Raw genomic sequence first — 25,474 nt, forward strand, 5'->3', positions numbered from 1 at the left:
AAGGAACATTGGCTATTCTCCAATCCTCTGGGACCTCCCCTGTAGCCAGTGAGGATACAAAGATTACTCTCAAGGCCTCAGCAATTTTCTCCCTTGCCTCTCCCAGTATTCTGGGGTATATCCCATCCGGCCCTGGAGACTTGTCTACCTGCTCATTGTTCCGTGGGAGCACTGAAGAGAGGCTGCGATTTGCGAGTGGAGAGCTTGTGGGTGAGTACAGCGACTTTTTCTTTCTTTTAAAAACTAACTTTGTTTAGTGAGTTTAGTGGGGTTTTTTTTTGATTGTTTTAAGTTTGACCCCGGAAGTAGTCACGAGGGTACTCGGGTCAAGTTTTTTTTTTCACCCTACTATAAATTAGACCGGAGGGGATTCCCGATACTCTACACAGGTAGAGTATCCCAGCCCTCCCCCCTCTCCTAACCTAAAAAAGAGAGAGAGAGAGGGGCTCTGTCTGAGAGCAGGTAAGACTGCTTTTGTTTTTGTGTGTGCTGTAAGGGCTTTGGCTCACAGGGCCAAGAGATAAGGTAAGTTATAAGCTTTTTTTTTTACTTTGGGTTGCTATAAGGGGTAAGTATGAGTGTGAGACCTGTATGTTGCTGCCAATGCAACATGTGGGAAGTCTTGGAGGCTCCTGGCCTGCCAGACATCCACACCTGTGCTCGGTGTGTGGAGCTGCAGGCCCTACGAAACCCTCTATCACACCTGAAACATCTGTATCCTGGAATGTTAAACTGCCAATCCTATTGTTCCCTTAACCAAGTCTCTGTAATGGCAAAGTCTCTGTAATGGCAACTACATCATGGTTCTTAGTAGTAATCCAAGCTCTAAGCTTGGGCATTGATGTACAATACTGGGCAATAGTGTATTGCGTCTGGGTGACGATGTACAATGCTGGGCAATGGTGTACGGTGTCTGGGTGATGATGTACAATACTGGGCAATAGTGTATAGTGTCTGGGTGATGATGTACAATGCTAAGGAAAAGGGGGTCAGTGCCTTGGTGATGGCGTACAGTGTCTGTGTGATGACGTACAACGCCTGGCCAATAGTGTACAATGGCAGGGAAAAGGGGGGTCAGTGTCCAGGTGATGGTGCACAGTGCCCAGGCAATGGTGTACAATATTCAAATGGAGAATGTAGTGCTTCATTCTCCATTTGAATATTCAACGGGCAAATTCTCTGCCCGTCGAAGTGGTGGAGGCTACCTTGCTGAATATATTTAAGTCACAGGTAGATAGACAAGGGAATTAAGGGTTATGGGGAGCAGGCAGGAAAGTGGAACTGATCCACTTCAGATCAGCCATGATCTTATTGAATGGCGGGGCAGGCTCAAAGGGCTAGATGGCCTACTCTTGCTCCTATCTCTTATGTTCTTATATCTGGGCTGTGGGTGTACAATGCCAAGGCGATTCTGGACAGTGCCTGGGCAATGGTGTACTAGATGCACCAATACCTATTAGAGATGAGCAATACTCACACTTCATTAAAGAAAAGAGATGTTATGTCAATCTTGTACTTTATTTGCAATTATATCTTCTTATAAAAGACCTATAAATAGGTAGAAGATACACACATTATCATACAAAATGTTTTACTAACTTTTTTTGTTAAATATACTGTACAACAGGACTAAGCAATACATTCTCCATTTGAATATCAAACAATCCAGAAAAATTATCTTCACACAAAATTGAAAGGTAGATCTTTTGCTTGTCCAGTGCTTAGAAAAGGCAACTTGGGTGCAAAGTAAGAAAACAAAATGTACTGAAAATCTGAAATTTAAAGAAGAGCTCTGACAACATCCACCCAGTTTCCTGTTCCTTGGGTGCTGTCAGACCTGCAGAGTTATTTCCAGAAAACGGTATTTTGGGTTCAGAAGAATCTGATCCAGAAATCTTCCACAATAAGGTTTTGTTTCATTTAGACTCATTCAGGTCACCGGCCACCCATCACAAAGCTGGGTTCTTCACACTCGTCCACTTCCTCATTTGGGCTTTCTGTCTCTTTTTCACTGCTGGAATTTTCATCAGGTCCTAGGGTGCAGGTTGGAAAGATTACATCTGGGTTCACCAAGGATCACTGCAATGAGTTTAACCCTTTTTGTCTTCAAAATTCAAGGCAAAAAAGGACAAAGGAAATTACAGCACAGGAATAGGCCCTTCGGCCCTCCAAGCCTGCACTGACCATGAAGCTCCCAGAATATCTGTTCACGTCGCAATGCTGTCCTTACTCAGTGCGCCTAGCATAACTTCAATGGAATGAACAATTGTTTCCCAAACTAGAGTATAAACACCCAGGACGGCGGTATCTGTTGGCCCTTGCTTCCTCAGAGATCAGAACATTGAACACAGGGTCGTCTTGTTGAAGTTGTACAAGACCAATTGTAAGGCCACATTTGGAATACTGTGTACAGTTCTGGTCATCCTATTATAGAAAGGATATTACTAAAACAGAAAGAGCGCAGAAAGATTTACCAGGATGTTACCAAGACTTGATGGTTTGAGTTATAAGGAGAGGCTGGATAGACTGGGACTTTTTTTTTCTGGAGTGTAGAAAGCTGAGGGGTGATCTGAAAGAAATCAACTAGATAGTCAATATCTTTTCCCAAAGGTAGGGGAGTCTAAAACTAGAAGCCATAGATTTAAGAGGATTGGAGGATAGCGAATGTTGTCCCATTGTTTAAGAAGGGGAACAGAGACTTCCCCGGGAATTATAGACTGGTGAGTCTTGCTTCTGTTGTGGGCAAAGTTTTAGAAAAAATTATTAGGGATAGGATTTATAGTTATTTAGAGAGTAATGTATTGATTGGAGATAGTCAGCACGGTTTTGTGAAGGGTAGGTCGTGCCTTACTAACTTTATTGAGTTTTTTGAGAAAGTGACCAAAGAGGTGGATGGGGGTAAGGCAGTTGACTTGGTATATATGGACTTTAGTAAGGCGTTTGATAAGGTTCACCGTGGAAGGCTTCTGCAGAAAATGCAGATGTATGGGATTGGGGGTGATTTAGTTAATTGGGTCAGGAATTGGCTAGCAGATAGGAGACAGAGGGTGGTGGTTGACAGAAAGTATTCGTCATGGAGTTCAGTTACGAGTGGTGTGCCTCAGGGATCTGTTTTGGGGCCACTGCTGTTTGTAATTTTTATAAATGATCTGGATGAGGGTATAGTTGGGTGGATCAGTAAATTTGCTGATGACACCAAAGTCGGAGGAGCGGTAGATAGTGAAGAGGGGTGTCATAGTTTACAGAGAGACTTGGACAAGTTGCAGAGCTGGACCGAGAGGTGGCGGATGGAGTTTAATGCGGAAAAGTGTGAGGTAATTCACTTTGGCAGGAATAACAGATGTGTATAGGGCTAACGGTAGGACTCTGAATAGTGTTGATGAACAGAGGGATCTAGGTGTATGTGTACATAGATCCCTGAAAGTTGGGAATCAAGTAGATAAGGTAGTTAGGAAGGCATACGGTGTCTTGGCGTTTATTGGTAGGGGGATTGAATTTAGGAGCCGCAGCGTCATGTTGCAACGGTACAAGACTCTGGTGCGTCTGCACTTGGAGTGTCGTGTGCAGTTCTGGTCCCCACATTATAGGAAGGATGTGGAGGCTTTGGAGAGGGTGCAGAGGAGGTTTACCAGGAAGTTGCCTGGTATGGAGGGAAGGTCCTACGAGGAGAGACTGAGGGATTTGGGGTTGTTTTCGTTAGAAAGAAGGCGACTAAGAGGGGATCTTATTGAAACATGTAAGATGATTACAGGTTCAGATAGGGTGGATAGCCATTTTCCTCGGATGGAGAAAGCTAGCACGAGGGGGCATAGCTTTAAATTAAGGGGTGGTAGATTTAGGACGGATGTCAGAGGTAGGTTCTTTACCCAGAGGGTGGTGAGGGATTGGAATGCCCTGCCTGCTGCAGTTGTAGATGCGCCTAGTTTGGGGGCGTTTAAGAGATCCGTGGATAGGTTTATGGATGGAAAGGGATTGGTTTAGGTTAGAGGGTCATTGTTTTTTTAATTGGTCAGCGCAACATCGTGGGCTGAAGGGCCTGTTCTGCGCTGTAATGTTCTATGTTCTAAGGTGAGAGGGGAAAGATACAGAAGTGTCCAGAGTGGCATTTTTTTCTCACAGAAGGTGGTGAATGTCTGGAACAATCTGTCAGAGGTAGTTTTGTCTTTTAAGAACATAAGCTCATTGTTCCGTGGGAGCACTGAAGAGAGGCTGCGATTTGCGAGTGGAGAGCTTGTGGGTGAGTTCAGCGACTTTTTCTTTCTTTTAAAAACTAACTTTGTTTAGTGGGGTTTTTTTTTGATTGTTTTAAGTTTGACCCCAGTTTGACTCCGGAAGTAGTTGCGAGAGCACTCGGGTCAAGTTTTTTTTTCACCCTACTATAAATTAGACCGGAGGGGTTTCCCGATACTCTACACAGGTAGAGTATCCCAGCCCTCCCCCCTCCCCTAACCAGAAAAAAAGAGAGAGAGGCTCTGTCAGAGAGCTGGTAAGACTGCTTTTGTTTTTGTGTGTGCTGTGAGGGCTTTGGCTCACAGGACCAAGAGATAAGGTAAGTTATAAGCTTTGTTTTTACTTTTTCCTCTGGGTTGCTATAAGGGTTAAGTATGGGTGTGAGGCCAGTATGTTGTTGCCAATGCAACATGTGGGAGGTCTTGGAGGCTCCTGGCCTGCCAGACATCCACACCTGTGCTCGGTGTGTGGAGCTGCAGGCCCTACGAAACCAGGTTAAGGAGCTGCAAATGCAGCTCGAGGACCTTCGGCTCGTTCGGGAGAGTGAGGAGGTTATAGATAAGAGCTACCAGCAGGTAGTCACACCAGGGCAACGGGATGAGGGCACTTGGGTAACTATTAGGAAGGGGAAACCACGGGTGATGGAGAGCACTCCGGTGGACGTCCCCCTTCAAAATAAGTACTCCGGCCTGAGTACTACTGGGGGGGACAGCTCATCTGAGGGAGGAAGCGGTGGCCAGGTCTCTGGAGCTGAGCCAGTGAGCCAAAAAATCAAAGGGCAGCAGAAAGGTAGTATTAATAGGGGACTCCACAGTGAGGGGCGGGGACAGGCGTTTTTGTGGACGTAGACGGGAGTCGCGGATGGTGGTTTGTCTCCCTGGGGCTGGGATTCGGGATGTCTCTGGGCGGGTCCCAGACATCCTGAAAGGGGAGGGTGAGGAACCAGAGGTTGTAGTACATATAGGTACTACTGACGTAGGTAAGAAGAGGGAGGCACTCGTGAAAAGGGACTATAGGGAACTGGGTAGGCAGCTGAGGAAGAGAAAAGCGAAGGTAGTAATCTCAGGATTGCTGCCTGTGCCACGGGAGAATGAGGGAAGAAAAGAAATGAGGTGGAGGGTGAATGCGTGGCTGAGGAACTGGTGTAGAGGGCAGGGATTTCGGTTCCTAGATCACTGGGACCTCTTTAGGGGTAGGTGGGACCTGTACAGTAAGGACGGGTGGCACTTAAATCCCAGGGGGACTAATATCTTGGCAGGAAGACTGGCTAAGGCTACCGGGGGGACTTTAAACTAGAAAGGATGGGGGGAGGGAATTGCGATGGGGAAACTGGGACGGAGGAGGTTCGCTCCCAGGTAGGGGAGGACCGCAGGCAGTATGGGAGGGAGGTTAGACAGGCGGTGGAGATGGGAAATGCCCAGACTGAGGGGCTGAAGTGTATATATTTTAATGCAAGGAGTGTAGTGAATAAGGTAGATGAGCTTAGGGCGTGGATTGCTGTTTGGGATTGTGATGTGGTGGCCATTACGGAGACTTGGATGTCTCAGGGACAGGACTGGGTACTTCAGGTGCCAGGCTTCAGGAAGGACAGGGAGGGTGGCAGAAGGGGTGGTGGAGTGGCACTGTTGATCAGGGACAGTGTCATGGCTGCAGAGAAAGAGGATGTTGTGGAGGGACTGTCTACAGAATCTCTGTGGGTGGAAGTTACAAACAGCAAAGGGTCAAAAACTTTGCTGGGTGTATTCTATAGGCCGCCCAATAGTGACAGGGAAGTTGAAGTGCAAATAGGGAAACAGATTCTGGAGAGATGTTTTAATAACAGAGTTGTCGTGATGGGAGACTTCAATTTCCCAAACATCGACTGGAATATCCCTAGGGTAAGGGGTTTGGATGGGGAGGAGTTTGTTAGGTGTGTTCAGGAAGGTTTCCTGACACAGTATGTGGATGAGCCTACGAGGGGAGAGGCTGTACTTGACCTGGTACTGGCGAATGATGTGGGTATGCCGGCGTTGGACTGGTGTAAACGCAGTAAAAAGTCTGACAACACCAGGTTTTAGTCCAACCTATTTGTTTGATAATATATTATCAAATAAATAGGTTGGACTAAAACCTGGTGTTGTCAGACTTTTTACTGGCGAATGAACCAGGGCAGGCGATGGATCTTTCGGTAGGAGAGCATCTTGGAAATGGTGACCATAATTCTATCTCCTTCACAATTGCATTGGAACGAGATAGGATCAGGCAGGCTAGGAAGGTGTTTGTCTGGGGTAAGGGGAGATACGAAGAAGTCAGGAAGTTACTTGGACAAATAAACTGGAAGGAGGCGTTCTTAGGGAAAAGTACCGAAGGAAGGTGGCAGATATTCAAGGAATGTGTGTCTGGAGCTCTGAATGACAACGTTCCGATGAGACAAGGGGGTTTTGGTAGGTCGCGGGAACTGTGGTGCACAAAGGCTGTGTTGAACCTAGTCAGGAGGAAAAGGAAGGTGTACAAGAGGTTCAGAGAATTAGGAGAGGTTAAAGATCTTGAGGAGTATAAGGACTGTAGGAAGGAACTTAAAAGGGAAATTAGGAGAGCCAGAAGGGGTCATGAGAAGACCTTGGCGAGTAAGATTAAGGAGAATCCCAAGGCCTTCTATAAATATGTGAAAGGTAAAAGGATAAGAAGAGAAGGGATAGGACCTATAAAAGGTGAGGGGGGGAAAGGTTTGTGTGGAACCAGAAGAAATGGCAGAGGTGCTTAACGAGTACTTCGCCTCAGTATTCACGGTGGAAGCTGATCTGGGAGATTTTGTTATGGATTTGCAGCAGATGGAAAAGATTGAGTACGTGAATATTAAGGAGGAGGATGTGTTGGAACTTTTGAATTCTATCAAGGTAGATAAGTCGCCTGGACCAGATGGGATGTACCCCAGGATACTGTGGGAGGCGAGGGAAGAGATTGCAGAGCCCCTGGCGATGATCTTTGCGTTGTCAATGGAGACGGGAGAGGTTCCGGAGGATTGGAGGATTGCGGATGTAGTGCCTATTTTCAAGAAAGGGAACAGAGATAGCCCGGGAAATTACCGACCGGTGAGTCTGACCTCTGTGGTTGGTAAGCTGATGGAGAGGCTTCTGAGGGACAAGATTTACGAACATTTGGAGAGGTTTGACATGATCAGGAATAGTCAGCATGGATTTGTCAAGGGCAGGTCGTGCCTTACAAGCCTAGTTGAGTTCTTCGATAATGTGACTGAACACATTGACGAAGGAAGGGCCGTGGATGTAGTGTACATGGACTTCAGCAAGGCGTTTGATAAGGTCCCCCATGCAAGACTTCTTGAGAAGGTGAGAGGGCATGGGATCCAAGGGCCTTTGGCCTTGTGGATTCAGAACTGGCTTGCCTGCAGAAGGCAGAGAGTGGTTGTGGATGGGGCTTTTTCTGAATGGAGGTCAGTCACCAGCGGAGTGCCTCAAGGATCTGTTCTGGGACCCTTGTTGTTTGTCATTTTCATAAATGACCTGGATGAGGAAGTGGAGGGATGGGTAAGTAAGTTCGCTGATGACACTAAGGTCGGTGGTGTTGTGGATGGTCTGGAAGGATGGCAAAAGTTGCAGCAGGACAGGGCGGAGAAGTCGCAGATGGACTTCAACGCGGATAAATGTGTAGTCGTCCATTTTGGCAGAACCAACGGGATGAACGAGTACACTATCAAGGGCAGAAGTCTGAGTAGTGTTGAAGAGCAGAAGGATCTTGGGGTCCGGGTCCACAGGACTCTTAAATCGGCCTCGCAGGTGGTCAAGAAGGCGTATGGTGTACTGGCCTTCATTAATCGAGGGATTGAGTTTAGGAGTCGGGAGGTAATGCTGCAACTTTATAAGACCCTTGTCAGGCCTCATTTAGAGTATTATGTGCAGTTCTGGTCGCCTCACTATAGGAAAGATGTAGAAGCTATTGAGAGGATACAGAGGAGATTTACAAGGATGTTGCCTGGACTGGGAGGCATGCCTTATGAAGTTAGGTTGAGGGAGCTGGGACTCTTTTCCCTGGAGAGACGAAGGTTGAGAGGCGACCTGATAGAAGTTTACAAAATGTTGAGAGGAATAGATAGGGTGGACTCTCAGAGGCTATTTCCCCGGGTTGAAATGGTTACTACGAGAGGACACAGATTTAAGGTGCAGGGAGGGAAGTTCAGAAGTGATGTCAGGGGTAAGTTTTTCACTCAGAGGGTGGTGAATGAATGGAATCGGCTGCCGTCAGTGGTGGTGGAGGCGAACTCGCTGGGGTCGTTTAAAAGACTTCTGGATGAGTATATGGGGTTTAATGAGATTGAGGGTTATAGATAGGTCTGTAGGTTGGTAGGTGTTGATGTGATCGGCGCAACTCGTGGGCCGAAGGGCCTGTTTGTGCTGTAGTGTTCTATGTTCTATAAGAAATAGGAGCAGGAGTAGGCCAACTAGCCCTTCGAGCCTGCCCCGCCATTCAATAAGATCATGGCTGATCTGTCGTGGCTCAGTTCCACATTCCCGCCCTCTCCCCATAACCCTTAATCCCCTCGCTTATCAAAAACCCATCAACCCGCGTCTTAAAAATATTTAGCGAGGCAGCCTCCACCACTTCAACGGGCAGAGAATTCCAGAGATTCACCACCCTTTGAGTGAAGAAGTTCCTCCTCAACTCCGTTCTAAACCGCCCCCCCCCCCCCCCTTATCTTGAGGCTGTGCCCCCTAGTCCTACTATCCTTTCTGAGCGGGAAGAGCCTCTCCACCTCTATCCTATCCATCCCATTCATCATCTTATACGTCTCAATGAGATCTCCCCTCATTCTTCTAAACTCTAACGAGTACAAGCCTAATTTATTCAGCCTCTCCTCATACCTCAACCCCGGCATCAGCCTAGTAAACCTCCTCTGCGCTCCCTCCAAGGCCAAAATATCCTTGCGTAAGTGCGGCGACCAAAACTGCACACAGTACTCCAGCTGCGGCCTCACCAATGCCCTATACAGCCGCAGCAAGACCTCCCTACTTTTATATTCAATCCCCCTCGCTATGAAGGCCAGCATCCCATTCGCCTTCCTGACCACCTGCTGCACCTGCAAGCTGGGTTTTTGCGACTCATGCACGAGGACCCCCTGCACCGTCGCCTGCTGCAGTTTTTCGCCACGTAAGTAATAATCCTTCCTACCATTATTCCTACCAAAGTGGACCACCTCACATTTGCCAACATTAAATTCCATTTGCCAGTTCCTGGCCCATTCGCCCAGCCTATCTAGATCCTTCTGTAGACTCTCCCCACCCTCCGCACAATTTGCCATTCCACCAATCTTGGTGTCACCAGCAAATTTCGACACCATACACTCGGTTCCCTCCTCCAGATCATCTATATAAATGGTAAATAGCTGAGGCCCCAGCACCGACCCCTGGGGCACCCCACTAGTCACCAACCGCCAATCCAAATAGCGCCCATTAACCCCCACTCTCTGCCTCCTATTTGACAACCAATCCTCTATCCACGCTAACACCCTACCCCCAACTCCATGCCCCCTGACCTTCTGCAATAACCTCTTGTGAGGCACCTTGTCAAACGCCTTCTGAAAATCTAGAAAGACCACATCCACCGGATCTCCTCTATCCACCGCCCTAGACACATCCTCATAGAACTCCAGTAAATTTGTCAGACACGACTTCCCTTTAACGAAACTGTGCTGCGTATGCTCTATCAAGCAGTTCCCCTCAAGATGCCTCGCTATTTCCTCCTTGATGACGGATTCTAACATTTTACCTACCACAGACGTTAAACTAACTGGCCTATAATTCCCTGCCTTTTGCCTGCCACCCTTCTTAAACAACGGCGTAACATTAGCCGTTTTCCAATCTTCCGGCACTTCCCCGGAATCCAGCGACTGGAAAATAACCACCAAGGCATCCACTATCACCTCCGCCATTTCTTTCAGGACCCTCGGATGCATTCCATCCGGTCCTGGGGACTTGTCCACAATCAGCCCCTCCAGTCTGTCGAGCACCGCCTCTCTAGTAACAGTAATGTCCTCGAGACCCTCCGGTCCTACCACCTTTCCATCTCTAACACCCGGCAAATTATTCACGTCCTCCTCTGTGAAGACCGAAACAAAAAAGTTATTCAGGACCTCAGCCATATCCCCATCCCCTACCACTAAGTCCCCCTTCTCATCCTTTAAGGGACCAACGTTCACCCTAGCCAGCCTCTTCCTTTTTATATATTTATAAAAACTCTTGCTATCCTTTTTTATATTAAGCGCTAGCCCAGCTTCATAGTTTCTCCTACTCTTCTTTATCAACTTCTTTGTCAATCTTTGTTGACATTTAAACCTCTCCCAATCCTCTTCTCGCCCACTACTCTAAACGCCTCCGCTTTTAATTTAACACTTTCCTTCACCTCCTTCATTATCCACAGCTTATTACCTCTCCTCCTACTGTCCTTTTTGACCATCGGAATAAATTTCAGCTGAGCACCAAGAAAGATCTCCTTAAAGATCCTCCACTGCTCCTCAGCAGACCTACCTTCCAACGCACTCCCCCAGTCCACATTCGCCAATTCTTCTCTCATCCTACCGTACTCCCCTCTGTTCACACAAAGGACGTGCGTCCGGGAACCCACTTTCTCCTCCTCCATCTGCACCAGAAACTCCACCATACAATGATCACTCTCCCCAAGAGGATCCTTCACCGCAAGGTCCCTAATTCTACCCGCCTCATTACATAACACCAGATCCAAGATAGCTCGCTCCCTCGTCGGCTCCAACACACACTGTTCCAGGAAACTATCCCGGCAGCATTCCAAGAACTCCTCCTCGAGCCCACCGCGTCCAACATGGGTCGACCAATCAATATGCAGATTGAAATCCCCCATAACTACGGCCGTCCCATTCCTGCACGCCGCACTTATTTGCGCGTTAACAGCCCGCCCCACCTCCAGATCATTATTCGGGGGCCAATAGATGACACCCACCAGCGTCTTCCTCCCTTTGCTGTTCCTAATCTCCACCCACAACGATTCCACCCTCTGCTCCTTGGCTCCAATATCATCCCTTGCTACCACCCTGATGCTATCCTTAATCAGTAGAGCTACGCCCCCCCCTTTTCCCTCCCGCCTATCCTTCCTAAATACTTGATAGCCCTGGACATTCAGCTCCCAGTCCCTGTCACCTTGCAGCCAAGTCTCTGTAATGGCCACCAGATCATATCCATTTGTGCCGATCTGCGCCATCAGCTCATCCACTTTATTCCTAATGCTTCGTGCATTCAGATAAAGTGCCTTCATCCCAGCCTTCACCTGGACCCTATGTGCCGTAACGCCACCAACTATACTCACGCCCCCTACTCCCTCTATTATTGGGACATCCTCGGCCTCTTCCCTTACCTTTACCCTCTCCTTAACTTTAGACCCCGTAATGTCACCTACCCTCGCACCCCCCCCCCCCCCCCCCCCCCCAATTAGTTTAAAGCCCTGTCTACAGTCCCCTTTACACGATTCGCCAGCACTCTGGTCCCAGCACGGTTCAGACCAACCCCATCCCGCCCGAGCAGGTCCCACCGACCCCAATACTGATGCCAATGCCCCATAAATTCAAACCCATTCCTCCCACACCAATCCCTGAGCCACCCATTCACTTCCTTAATCCTAACAACCTTACGCCCGTCTGCACTCGGTTCAGGCAGTAGCCCAGAGATGACCACCTTGTCAGTTCTACTTTTTAATTCCATTCCCAGCTTTTCATACTCCCTCCCCAGATCCTCACTTCGCATTTTGCCTACGTCATCGGCACCCACATATACCACAAAAAAGCATTTTTAAAAATGCTTTTAAAAAGCATTTAGGCAGTGACATGGTAAGATGGGTGTAAAGAGATATGGGCCAAATGTGGGCAATTGGGACTAGCTTAGGGGGTTTGAGAAAAAAAGGGCAGTGTGGACAAGTTGGGCAAAAGGCCTGTTTCCATGTAAATCTTTATAACTCTGAGGTCAAAAAATTACCAGCTCCTGTCAGAAAAGTTTTAAAATTCATGTACTCTCTCACTTACTTTGATATAATTTGGGCAAACCAAGTATCATTACTGAAGAAGAGATACTGCAGCCTGTTCCAGAAGTTCTGAGGAAAACAAGTTTTAGTGAGAAGCTGAAGGAAATCAGCACTAGTACAGAAATGGTTTTGGGGCAATAGATGGGATTGAAAGTGGATAAATCTCCAGGTTCTGATCATCTTGAACATAAGGAAGTGGCCCTGGAAATAGCAGATCCATTGGTGGTTATTTTCCAAAATTCACTGGACTCTGGATTAGTTCCTACAGATTGGAGGGTAACTCATGTAAGCCCATTATTCAAAAAGGGAAGTAGAGAGAAAACAGGGACCTATAGGCCAGTGAGCCTAACATCAGCACTGGGGAAGTTGGTGGAGTCCATTATCGAGGATTTCATAACTCAGCATTTGGGAGGCAGTGGTATAATCAGAAAGTCAGCATGGATTTACAAAAGGGAAATCACGCTTGATGAATTTATTTGAATTTTTGAGTAGAGTTTACTGAGGAGAACCAGTGGATGTAGTTTATTTACTTTCAGAAGGCTTTTGACAAGGTCTTACATAATAGTCTACTATGTAAAGTTAAAGCACAGGGGATTGCCAGTAATGGCTCGAGATGGATAGAAAGCTGGTTAGCAGATAGGAAGCCAAGAGTTGGCATAAATGGATCTTTTTCTGATTGGCAGTCAGTGACCCATGGGGTTCTGAGGGGATTTGTGCTCAGGCCCCAACTGTTCACGTTATATATTGATGACTTGGAAGACGGAACTGAATGTATTATCTCCAAATTTGCAGATGATACAAAGTTGGGTGGGAGGGTGAGCTGTGAGGAGGATGCAGAGATGCTTCTGCGTAATTTGGACAGGCTGAGTGTGTGGGCATCTGCGTGGCAGATACAGTATAATGTGGATAAATGTGAAGGCTATCCACTTTAGAACATAAGAACATAAGAACATAAGAAATAGGAGCAGGAGTAGGCCATCTGGCCCTTCGAGCCTGCCCCGCCATTCAATAAGATCATGGCTGATCTGTCGTGGCTCAGTTCCACTTTCCCGCCCTCTCCCCATAACCCTTAATCCCCTCTCTTATCAAAAACCCATCAACCCGCTTCTTAAAAATATTTAGCGAGGCAGCCTCCACCACTTCAACGGGCAGAGAATTCCAGAGATTCACCACCCTTTGAGTGAAGAAGTTCCTCCTCAACTCCGTTCTGAACCGCCCCCCCTTTATCTTGAGGCTGTGCCCCCTAGTCCTACTGTCTTTTTTGAGCGGGAAGAGTCTTTCCACCTCTATCCTATCCATCCCATTCATCATCTTATACGTCTCAATGAGATCTCCCCTCATTCTTCTAAACTCTAACGAGTACAAGCCTAGTTTATTCAGCCTCTCCTCATAGCTCAACCCCCTCAACTCCGGTATCAGCCTAGTAAACCTCCTCTGCACTCCCTCCAAGGCCAAAATATCCTTGCGCAGGTGCGGCGCCCAAAACTGCACACAGTACTCCAGCTGCGGCCTCACCAATGCCCTATACAGCTGCAGCAAGACCTCCCTACTTTTATATTCAATCCCCCTCGCTATGAAGGCCAGCATCCCATTCGCCTTCCTGACCACCTGCTGCACCTGCAGGCTGGGTTTTTGCGACTCATGCACAAGGACCCCGAGGTCCCTCTGCACCGTCGCCTGCTGCAGTTTTTCGCCACGTAAGTAATAGTCCTTCCTACCATTCTTCCTACCAAAGTGGACCACCTCACACTTGCCAACATTAAATTCCATTTGCCATTTCCTGGCCCATTCGCCCAGCCTATCTAGATCCTTCTGCAGACTCTCCACACCCTCCACACAATTTGCCTTTCCCCCAATCTTGGTGTCATCAGCAAATTTCGACACCCTACACTCGGTTCCCTCCTCCAGATCATCTATATAAATGGTAAATAGCTGAGGCCCCAGCACCGACCCCTGGGGCACCCCACTAGTCACCAACCGCCAATCCGAATAGCACCCATTGACCCCCACTCTCTGCCTCCTATTTGACAACCAATCCTCTATCCACGCTAACACCCTACCCCCAACTCCATGTCCTCTGACCTTCTGCAGTAACCTCTTGTGAGGTACCTTATCAAACGCCTTCTGAAAATCCAGAAAGACCACATCCACCGGCTCTCCTCTATCCACCGCCCTAGACACATCCTCATAGAACTCCAGTAAATTTGTCAGACACGACTTCCCTTTAATGAAACCGTGTTGCGTCTGCCCTATCAAGCAATTCCCTTCAAGATGCCTCGCAATTTCCTCCTTAATGACGGATTCTAACATTTTACCTACCACAGACGTTAAACTAACCGGCCTGTAATTCCCCGCCTTTTGCCTGGAACGCTACAGCACAAACAGGCCCTTCGGCCCACAAGTTGTGCCGATCATATCCATACCTACCAGGCCACAGAACTATCTATAACTCCCAATCCCATTAAATCCCATGTACTGATCCAGAAGTCTTTTAAAAGACCCCAGCGAGTTCGCCTCTACCACCACTGACGGCAGCCGATTCCACTCACTCACCACCCTCTGAGTGAAAAACTTACCCCTGACATTTCCTCTGTACCTGCTTCCCAGCACCTTAAACCTGTGTCCTCTCGTAGCGACCATTTCAGCCCTGGGAAATAGCCTCCGAGAATCCACCCTATCTATTCCTCTCAACATTTTATAAACCTCTATCAGGTCGCCTCTCAACCTTCGTCTCTCCAGGGAGAAGAGTCCCAGCTCCCTCAACCTATCTTCATAAGGCATGCCTCCCAATCCAGGCAACATCCTTGTAAATCTCCTCTGCACCCTCTCAATAGCTTCCACATCCTTCCATTTTGGTAGCAATAATAGGTAGACAGGTTATTACTTGAATGAATAAATCGAGAGAGGTGGCTACTCAGCGACCTGGGTATCCTCATGCATCAGTTGCTGAAAGTATGTGCACAGGTACAACAGGCAGTAAGGAAGGCAAACAGTATGTTGGCCTTCATAGCAAGGGGATGTGAGCATAAGGATACGGATGTTTTGCTGCAATTGTGTAAGGCGTTGGTGATCAGCCATGATCATAATGAATGGTGGAACGAAGAGCTTACTGCTGCTTCTAGTTTCTATGTTGCACTGGAGAATCAGACTGTTGGAGATTTACCAAATTGCACAGGTTGAAGTACAGGTTTTCTGAACTGGAGTTGGTTACCTCTCTGAGTTAGGTCAGGGGAAAATATTGACCTTCAGCAAGCTGAGATAGAATTAAAACCCGAATAGACATTCTCAACAGCAACTAAACTTAATCATGAAATCTGACCATCTCTCTGCCTATTTTGGCACTTTCCTGTCAGCGTTTGTGCAAGGCTGAAGAAAATGGAGGTATCTGAAATTAACTGCTATCTTTTCATAGAATCACAGAAACCCTACAGTACAGAAGGCCATTGAGTCTACACCAACTGCAATCCCACCCAGGCCCTACCCCCCTATCTCTACGTATTTTACCTGCTAATGCCTCTAACCTACACAACTCAGGACTCTAAGGGGCAACCTTTAGCATGGCCAATCAACCTGACCTGCACATCTTTTGGACAATGGGAGGAAACCCACACAGACACAAGGAGAATGTGGAAACTCCACACAGACAGTGACCCAAGCCAGGAATCAAACCCAGACCCCTGGAGGTGTGAAGCAGCAGTGCTAACCACTGTGCTACCATGCCATCCGCGGTAGTAAATTTTTCCATAACTTACAGTAAATTCTGATTTTTATTTTAGGGTTATGAAATTTAAACACAGGACACAAACAGTGTGGTGGGGCGCAGGATGGATGGGCGGGGGCAAGGTGGGGGGGCGGGGGGGCGGTGAAACGGGCGAGGCACTGGATGGAGGCAAGGTGGGCGGGGTGCAGGCAGGGCACAGGACAGGTGGGCAAGACGGGCCCCCACCGTCCCGCAGGTGGTGAGACAGACAGGGCACTGGTGGTTGGGGACAGTTAATGATATTAGAAAACTGTACCAAGTTTAATGACATGCAGTCACATTTCATGGCAGAAATCTGACTTTGAACTCTGGACATGAGGTCGAGAGAAATAGCATTAACTCGTGGACAAATATTTTTGAAAATTCTAAATGACTTGTTGGGCTCGAACTTCAATCAGGTGCAAGGACAGAAGGTTGCACGTATCCGGGTGGCAAAACGTAATAGAAGTTTGATATTTAGGAAATGGACATCCTGCTTCAAACTTAATTTATTCACATATCAATACACAAACTAACTTCTCAAAACTCCTTCAGTATCAAAAGTTGGTGTACCTCTAAATTGGGAACTCAAGACACATCGAAATATCTTAATTTGGACCATATCTCAACACCATGTCTACACAGGAGTCATATTAGGATTGACCTCTAAAATAACTAGACGTTTCTTAAACACAGCTTATGATGAAAGGTCATAATTTGAAATATTGACTCTTTCTGTCTCCATCGATGCTGCCCCGACCTGCTGAGCATTTCCAGCATTTTCTGTTTTTATTTCTTAAGCAGTTCTAGAAGCAGCAACAAAGTCACAAAATGGACAGCAAGATTTGGATGAACCCTTTGGTGGTTACCAAACCAATGCAGGGGAGAAACAAAGATCCTGAGAGTTTGGCAAGGACAAGAATGGATTTCAAATTGAGCAGAACTCACCTTTTGCAGTTTTGGTCAGCTCCTTCTTGGCTTTCTTTGCCAATATTTTCTTCTCCTTTAACTTCTGACTGTAATGAGGAAAATAACAAAATATAAGGTGCAAATTACCAACAAAAATGTTGATTAATTCTTTCTAACCCAATTAAAACCCTTTGCTTACAGTTAGTATGTCACTGATTAGATTGACCAATAATGGGCGCTATGCTGTCCACCCCCCACCCCCACGAATCCAAGTGAATCCCGGCTTGGAGGACAAGCCAATATCATTCAGATTCTTGCTAAATTTGCCTGCAGTGTCTAGCAATCATGCTCCCAAACTAAAGAGGATCCAATGTTTGTTCAAAGCAAATTGTAACAACTACAAACAAGCCTGGCTGAGATCAGCCAACTCCACGTACGAAGCGGATTGACCCCACGGTCTTTTTACGCCAGATTACTCAGTGATCCATCAGAGTACCCATCATTGTAATTACAGATAGAAACTCCTCAAATCTGTAACAGTATCAAACAAAGCAACAGGTATGACAGGATGACAACAGAAGTGTATAAGATATTGAGAGGTATAGATAGGGTGGATTCTCAGAGGCTTTTTCCAAGGGCTGAAATGGTCGATACGAGAGGACACAGGTTTAAGGTGCTGGGGAGCAGGTACAGAGGGGATGTTAGGGGTAAGTTTTTCATTCAGAGGGTGGTGGATGAGTGGAATCAGCTGCCATCGGTGGTGGTGGAGGCAAATTTGATAGGGTCTTTTAAGAGACTTCTGGATGAGTACATGGGACTTAATAGAATTGAGGGTTATAGGTAAGCCTAGTAGGTATGGGTATCATCGGCGCCAACTTGTGGGCTGAAGGGCCTGTTTGTGCTGTAAGTTTTCTATGTTCTAAAGAGGGAATGTGGTAAAAACTGTAACGTCTAATCTCTTGCCGGGTTTCCTGGATCTGGGAGCAGCCCAATCACTTCACCGTTTCTTCCTGCGCTTCTCTGTCTTCTCTTCTGCCGCTCTCCGATTACTGTCTAATTTCCTCTGGAATTCATCCTCCAGACGTTGCTGTAAAGTGATGAATCCTCAGGTGAATATCACAGTCAGACAGCACAGCCTCACTTCCAGTAGATACTTCAAAGACAATTGCATGTTTAATACCATAGCAGGAGCCAATGGGTTGAAGCTTATTCTCCTCTCCAATGTTTTAGACATCTCAATTTTATTGCGAAGAACAGGGTACAGTCTCAGACTTCGAGAATTAAAATCCTTGCTAAATGAATGCAGCACCAATAACATTGCCAACTGGCATCATAAGAGAGCAATTTACATTAAATGCACAATTTCCATTACAGTGCTGTTCCACAAACACTCTTTGAACCTGGTTACAGTGCCATTACTTTAAATAATTAATGTTCAGTACTTACCACTTTAAAAACTCTGCTGAACCCAGCCAAACCCAGTTCTTTCACACACCCTACTACAGTGATTATTTTACTTACTGTCAAGCCCCAGGATAGAAATATCTTAAAATAGATTCACAGAATCCCTACAGTGCAGAAGGAGGCCATTCAGCCCATCGCGTTTGCACTGACTATAATCTGACCCAGCCCCTATTCCCATAGCCCCGCATCTTTACTTGGCTAATCTCTTGACACTAGGGTCAATTTTTCATGGTCAACCAACCTAACTCGCACATCTTTGGAGTGTGGCAGGAAACCGGGGCGCCCGGAGGAAACCCATGCAGACACAGGGAGAACATGCAAACTCCACACAGCCAGTGACCCAAGCCGGGAATCGAACCCAGGTCTCTGGTGCTGAGGCAACAGTGCTAACCAATGCCACTGTGCCTCTTCCACCTTCTTCTGTTGGGAAAAAGATGCAAAAGTTTTAGATCGTGTACCGACCAACTCTTCCCTGCTGCCATCAGACTTTTGAACGTTGATCTCTCTCTACACCCTAGCTATGTAAAACTACATTCTGCACCCTTTCCTTCTCTATGGAAGGAATGCTTTGTCTGTATAGCGCGCAAGAAACAATACTTTTCACTCTATGCTGATACATGTGACAATAATAAATCAAATTAATGCTACTTCCTTCTCAACAATTTAAGGTCTCTTTTATCCTAACCTATTTCCTGATATTATTAGCATCATCTTTATACAGGATGTTTTGAGAAAAGGTGTATGGCTCTCATAAAGCAAGCTTCCTACCAACATCTGTAATTCTATGTTCACAGTAGAACGAATACCTGAATTTTCAGTTCTGACCAACAGAAAGCCAGAAGTCAACAGGTACGGAGACAAAATAGCATGCAACAGGAACAGTCACATGTACTGTGGTCACTTACTGGATACTAACATGAGAAAGAAATCCCACACCACCAGTTTAAAGTCCAAACAAGTTTATTTGTAGCAAAGGCTGCAAGCTTTCGGGACAGCCTGTCCCTTCGTCAGGTGGCTGGGCATTCTGATCATGCTAGCATGAGGCCAGACAACTTTATCCTCTCGCCTTCAAACACACGGTGAGATTACATCATTCAAGCAAAATCTAATAGTTAAAGCTATAGGTTCCAGAGCTGATATTTAAAGGCAGTATAACCCTGTTTAAAATTTCAGCTCTTGCGTTGCTGTGACTTTGGAGATCATACGCAGATCGTTTTCCTTTTAACTTAAGTATTAACGAGTAATGATCATGGAGTTCCACTCACCTGTGCTGCCTGTTTCTCCATGAATTCCTCTCTCATATACTCTCTTCGACGGAGATGTCTGTAGACATGGAACTCTCCACTGCCTGCACCAGCACTCGATCCTATCATCACAGCACAATTTGTGATATTCAATGTGGAGCAAAGGAAGAGTGCACAATAAAGAGAACAATGAACACTCAACGCTTGAAAATCAAGAACTCGGATCTACGTTTAACCTAAAGCATTGTCAATGACATATCAGCATCACTCGAGTCACTTGTACCAACATCCAAAGCAAAAAGTGTCCTGACTACACTCAAGAGTATCCAACAAACAGTTCTGTACCATGCCAGGTCCAAGGACTGCAATAGTCATTGTTATCTATTGCAATTGCATTGCTTTTCTCTCAGAAAAAATTATAGGATGGGAATAAAGGGATATGGTCCCCGTAAGCGTAGGGAGTTTTAGTAAAGTCGGGCAGAATGGTCGGTGCAGACTTGGAGGGCTGAAGGGCCTGTTCCTGTGCTGTAATTTTCTTTGTTCTTTGAGCAGCCAGCACAGCCTAATCACTTCTCCATCCCAAGTTCTTACTTTTTTCAGAACCAATTCTTTATTAAGTTATTTTTTTCCATGCTCTACTTTACAACCTTCCTCACTTCCGTCATCATTTGTAAAAACCAATGCAACGTATATTCTTTAGTGACACACTGAGTAAGAGATATTTATTCACTGGGTGCACCAAGAATGGAAAAGGTATCCATCACTATAACCTGCCAACACAGTATGCCAATGAGAAAAGTCCGAGTGACAGGAGAGATTGCAGAGAAGACATTTTCCTTTCAAAAACCCTGAAGGGACCTCATGCATTTGGCTAGGTATGCTGCAAAGTCCCAGTATGCCAAGTGTTTGGATCTCAGTTAGTGCTACAATGGGTCTTCAGTGGGTCGCAGCAGCTTTTCAGAGTGAGGAGGCTGACTGAGTTCCGACCTCTAATTATTATCTAGGCAGCCAATGTCCAGGGGAGACTGAATAAGGACAGACAGGATTGGACACAGCTGTCAGACTGAATGTACTATTACCAAACAGTGCTATTTTATATATTTCTCACCATCTACTGCCCATGAACTATCTTGTGCAGAGGGATTCAATTTTAATTTAATCGATCCAAAATGGTTAGAAACTGGATTACACAGTCTCCTAACGCCCTCAGTCTGACTACTGAAGAAAAATTGTTGCAAAGTAGCAGTGAGTGTAACACAATAGGGATGGGGAGAGTACAGTAAAAGTCTTCATCGATCACATACATATCTTGAAGCCACATGTTTCCTAATATAAAAGTAACACTTACCCATAACATCGCGTACAAATTCTGGTGGCGGCCGTGGAGCCCAATCCTTGGGTCTCTCCGAGATTAGAACTTGCTTCTCCTACAATGAGAAATTTGAGCAAAACTATAATCAGTACCCAACATTCCAAACTGCGCTCAACACAAGTAGATTTCAGCACAGCCCACAACACAAATTTAGAAATTTAGTCTCCGCACACTTAACAGTAGCTATGCCATTGGACAGAGAGTGAGAAATGGTTGGAGCTTGTTAAAAAAAGCAATGTAATAATTGTGGGAGATTTTAACCTTCATGCAGATGAGACAAGACAAATCAGCAAAGCTGGTCTGGAAGATGAGTTTGTAGAATGCTTTCTAACAGTTTCCTGGATCATTTATTGCGGAGCCAACTAGGGACAAAGCTTTTTTAGATCTAGTATTGCACAATGTGGCAGGGTTAATTAGTAATCTCAGTGTTAAAGATCCACTAGGAAATAGTGATCATAACACAACTGAATTTCACATTAAGTTTGAAAATGACATACACCAGTGACAAACAAGAATCTTAAACAAAGCCAATTACGGGAGGAAAGAGCTTATTAAAGTTGATTGGTTAAACAGTCTAAAATATATATCAGTAAATAAACAATGGGGAACATTTAGAAACAATTCAAAATGTTTAGCAAAAATATATTCCATTATAAAACAAAAACAAAAGTGATGAGTAGAGTCTTGCAGGGTCTGTGTTGGGGCATCAACTTCTTACAATTTATATTAATGACTTAGATGAGAAAAGCGAAGGTATGGTAGGGTAAATTTGCAGATGACACAAAGATGGGTAGGCAAGTATGTTGTGAAGAGAGCATAAGGAGGTTGCAGATAAATATAGGTAGGTTGAATGAATGGGAGACAGAGTATAATGTGGGAAAATAGGAAGTCGTTCAATTTGACAGGAAGACTAAAAAGGCAGAGAGAGTATCACTTAAACAGAGAACAGCTGCAGAACTCAGCTTGGATCTCCATCAGTGTGGAGTCTGCACATTCTCCCCGTGTCTGAGAGGGTTTCGTCAGTTGTTCCAGTTTCCTCCCATAGTCCGAAATGCATGCTGGTTAGGTGCATTGGCCACGCTAAATTGTCCCTCAACATACCCAAACAGGTGCCGGAGTGTGGCAATTAGAGGATTTTCACAGTAACTTCATTGCAGTGCTAATGTAAGCCTACTTGTGACACTAATAAATAAACCTTATTACAAGTGTAATTGAACTTAAAAGTAAGGATGTTATGCTTCAGTTGGGCATTGGTGAGACCGCATCTTAAAAACTGTGTGCAGTTTTGATGTCCTTATTTAAACATGGAGACATAGAAGACAGGAGCAGGAGGAGGCCAATTGCCCCCTTGAGCCTGCTCCACCATTCATTATGATCATGGCTGATCATCCTACTCAATAGCCTAATCCTGCTTTTCTCGTCATAACCTTTGATCCCATTCGTCCCAAGTGCGACATCCAGCCGCCTCTTGAACACATTCAATGTTTTGGCATCAATTACTTCCTGTGTTAATGAATTCTACAGGCTCACCAGTCTTTCCATGAAGAAACGTCTCTTCACCTCTGTCCTAAATGGCATACCTTGAACGCTCAGATTATGACCCTTGGTTCTGGGTCCCCCCCCTCATTGGGACTATCCTCCCTGCATCTACCCTGTCTAATCCTGTTAGAATTTTATAAATCTCTATGAGATCCCTTCTCATTGGAGTGAACTCCAGTGAAAACTGGAGGATATAAATGCATTGGAGGCAGTTCAGAGGAGATTTACTAGAATCCAAAAGCGAAAATGCTGGAAAATCTCAGCAGGTCTGGCAGCATCTGTAAGGAGAGAAAAGATGTTTCGAGTCCAGACGACCCTTTGTCAAAGCTGTCAAAGGCCTGTCAGCTTTGATCATAAGGATAACAATGCAAATTCTTTTTTTTTAAAGTGTGAAAATTGTAAATGTTGATGTTCTGATGGACTTGGGGGGTAACTGTACAAGATGCACACAAAGTTAGCAATGAGGTACAGGAAGCAATTATTGCAAGGGAATCAGAATACAAGAATAAGGAAGCCTTGTTGCAAACGTACATGTAAATGTTCACTGAAAACACCACACAATGCGTGAGTATATGTTGGTTGTCCTCGGTTCAGGAGTATGAAAGTCAGCTCTGATTGAACAAATTGCACAAGGAATATTTGTTGAAAAGTATGATCCAACAATAGTGGACTCCTACGGAAAGCAAGTTGGAGTGGATGGACAACGTATGCTTGAAATCCTGGATACAGCTGGAACGGAACAATTTACAGCAATGAGGGATCTTTACATGAAGAATGGACAAGGTCTTTGCATTAGTTTTTGATGAGACCACACTGGAGAACTGAGTGCAGTTTTGGTCTCTGTGTTTAAGGATGGACATACTTGCACAGGAAGAGGTACAACAAAGCCTCACACTAGATCGGTTCCTGCAAATGACAGGCCTGTTCCTCTGATGAGACTGAGTAAATTGGGTCTGTACTCTGGAGATTGGAATCATTGAGGGGTGGTTATTGACTTGACGGGGTAGACACCGAGAGGTTGTTGTCCCTTGTTGGGGAACGTGGAAGATGCTGTAGATCTGGCGGGGCAGTGTGGTCTATTGCAGCTTTTATTTCTCACGCCACCTCCCACACTGGATCTGCATTACTGCCTCTCCCCGAGCACTGATTCACTCAACCACCCCCACCACCACCCTCCCACCCCCCCATCCATCACCCCCACTGCCCCCCTCACCCATCCCCCTCAACCCCCCCATCCATCACCCCCACTGCCCCACCGCCCCCTCACCCATCCCCCTCAACCCCCCCATCCATCACCCCCACTGCCCCACCACCCCCTCACCCGTCCCCCTCACCCCCCCACTGCCCCCCTCACCCATCCCCCACTGCCCCCCTCACCCATCCCCCCACCACCCCCCTCACCCATCCCCCCACCCCAAACCCCCACTACCCCACCGCCCCCCCTCACCCATCCCCCCACCCCCAAACCCCACTGCCCCCTCACCCATCCCCCACCCCCAAACCCCACTGCCCCCCCATCCCCCCACCCGCCCCCCCCATCCCCCTCACCCGCCCCCCATCCCCCCCACACCCCCCACTCCCCTCACCCAACACCCACCCCCCCCCCATCCCCCCACCCCCCTCACCCGCCCCCCCCACCCCCCTCACCCGCCCCCCCCACCCCCCTCACCCGCCCCCCCCATCCCCCCACCCCCTCACCCGCCCCCCCATCCCCCCACCACCCTCACCCGCCCCCCCATCCCCCCACCCCCCTCACCCGCCCCCCCACCCCCCTCACCCGCCCCCACATCCCCCCTCACCCGCCCCCACATCCCCCTCACCCATCCCCCCACCGCCCCCCCTCACCCATCCCCCCTCCCCCAAACCCCACTGCCCCCTCACCCATCCCCCACCCCAAACCCCACTTCCCCCCCCATCCGCCCCCCCATCCCCCCACCCCCCTCACCCGCCCCCCATCCCCCCCACTCCCCTCACCCAACACCCATCCCCCCACCCCCCTCACCCATCCCCCACCCCCAAACCCCACTTCCCCCCTCACCCGCCCCCCACACCCCCCACTCCCCTCACCCCCCACTCCCCTCACCCAACACCCACCCCCCTCACCCACCCCCCCACCCATCCCCCCACCCCCCTCACCCACCCCCCTCACCCTCCGCCTCCGTGCAGAGAGAGGGGGTGGTGAGGGGAACCCAGCGACTCTCCGGCCGGTTTCCACTGACCGGGTTCCTCATTAAGCGGTCCAGTTTCAGGCGCTGCTCCTCGGCCGCGCTCTTGGGGATGACCAGCGGCTGCATCAGCTTCTTGGGCGGCCGCTTGTCTCCGTCCGCCATCTTGGAGGGCTGGCGCGGGCCGTTACGTCACTGAGCCGCGACCGTCACCATCTGATTACGTCATCGGGCGACCTGCCTCGGGGGGGGGGATGCGCATGCGTGGCTCTCATGTTGTTGGCTGTGGATCCTGGAACCCTAGAGGGGAGGCCATTCAGCCCATTGAGTCTGTACTGACCACAATCCCACCCAGGTCCTACCCCCATATCCCTACATATTATACTCACTAATCCCTCTAAACTACACATCCCTAAGGGGCAATTTCTTAGCACGGCCGATCAACCTAACCCCCACATCTTTGGACTGTGGGAGGAAACCCACACAGACATGGGGAGAATGTGCAAACTCTGTCAAATAAATGGTTGGACTTTAACCTGGTCTTATGAGACTTCTTACTGTGTTAACTCCATACAGTGGAGGCGGCACGGTAGCACAGTGGGTTAGCACTGCTGCTTCACAGCTCCAGGGTCCTGGGTTCGATTCCCGGCTCGGGTCACTGTCTGTGTGGAGTTTGCACATTCTCCTCGTGTCTGCGTGGGTTTCCTCCGGGTGCTCTGGTTTCCTCCCACAGTCCGAAGATGTGTGGGTTAGGTTGATTGGCCGTGCTAAGAAA

General features: G+C 47.4%; 1 protein-coding gene across 1 annotated transcript; it reads right to left on the reverse strand.

Annotated features, from left to right (window-relative positions):
- Positions 1-1,527: 1,527 nt before the first annotated feature.
- Positions 1,528-24,878, reverse strand: prkrip1 (PRKR interacting protein 1). Its single transcript, XM_080210506.1, has 6 exons — positions 24,754-24,878; positions 20,972-21,050; positions 19,645-19,745; positions 17,917-18,002; positions 16,955-17,022; positions 1,528-2,033 (listed from the first exon to the last, which is right to left on the reverse strand). Exons 1-6 carry the CDS (start codon positions 24,862-24,864, stop codon positions 1,936-1,938), a joined length of 543 nt encoding a protein of 180 aa, XP_080066632.1. The 5' UTR covers positions 24,865-24,878; the 3' UTR covers positions 1,528-1,935.
- Between the last annotated feature and the right edge of the window lie 596 nt (positions 24,879-25,474).

This window comes from Carcharhinus amblyrhynchos, chromosome 23, assembly GCF_965287045.1.
Source record: "Carcharhinus amblyrhynchos chromosome 23, sCarAmb.v2.hapA, whole genome shotgun sequence".
NCBI classification, from domain to species: domain Eukaryota; kingdom Metazoa; phylum Chordata; class Chondrichthyes; order Carcharhiniformes; family Carcharhinidae; genus Carcharhinus; species Carcharhinus amblyrhynchos.

Coding starts and splice junctions, on each gene's coding strand:
- prkrip1 (XM_080210506.1), bottom strand. CDS start 24,864: ATGGCGGACGGAGACAAGCGGCCGCCCAAGAAGCTGATGCAGCCGCTG. Junction 21,051..24,753: donor ACCGCTTAATGAGGAACCCG/GTCAGTGGAAAC, acceptor TTCTCATTGTAG/GAGAAGCAAGTTCTAATCTC. Junction 19,746..20,971: donor ATTTGTACGCGATGTTATGG/GTAAGTGTTACT, acceptor CTGTGATGATAG/GATCGAGTGCTGGTGCAGGC.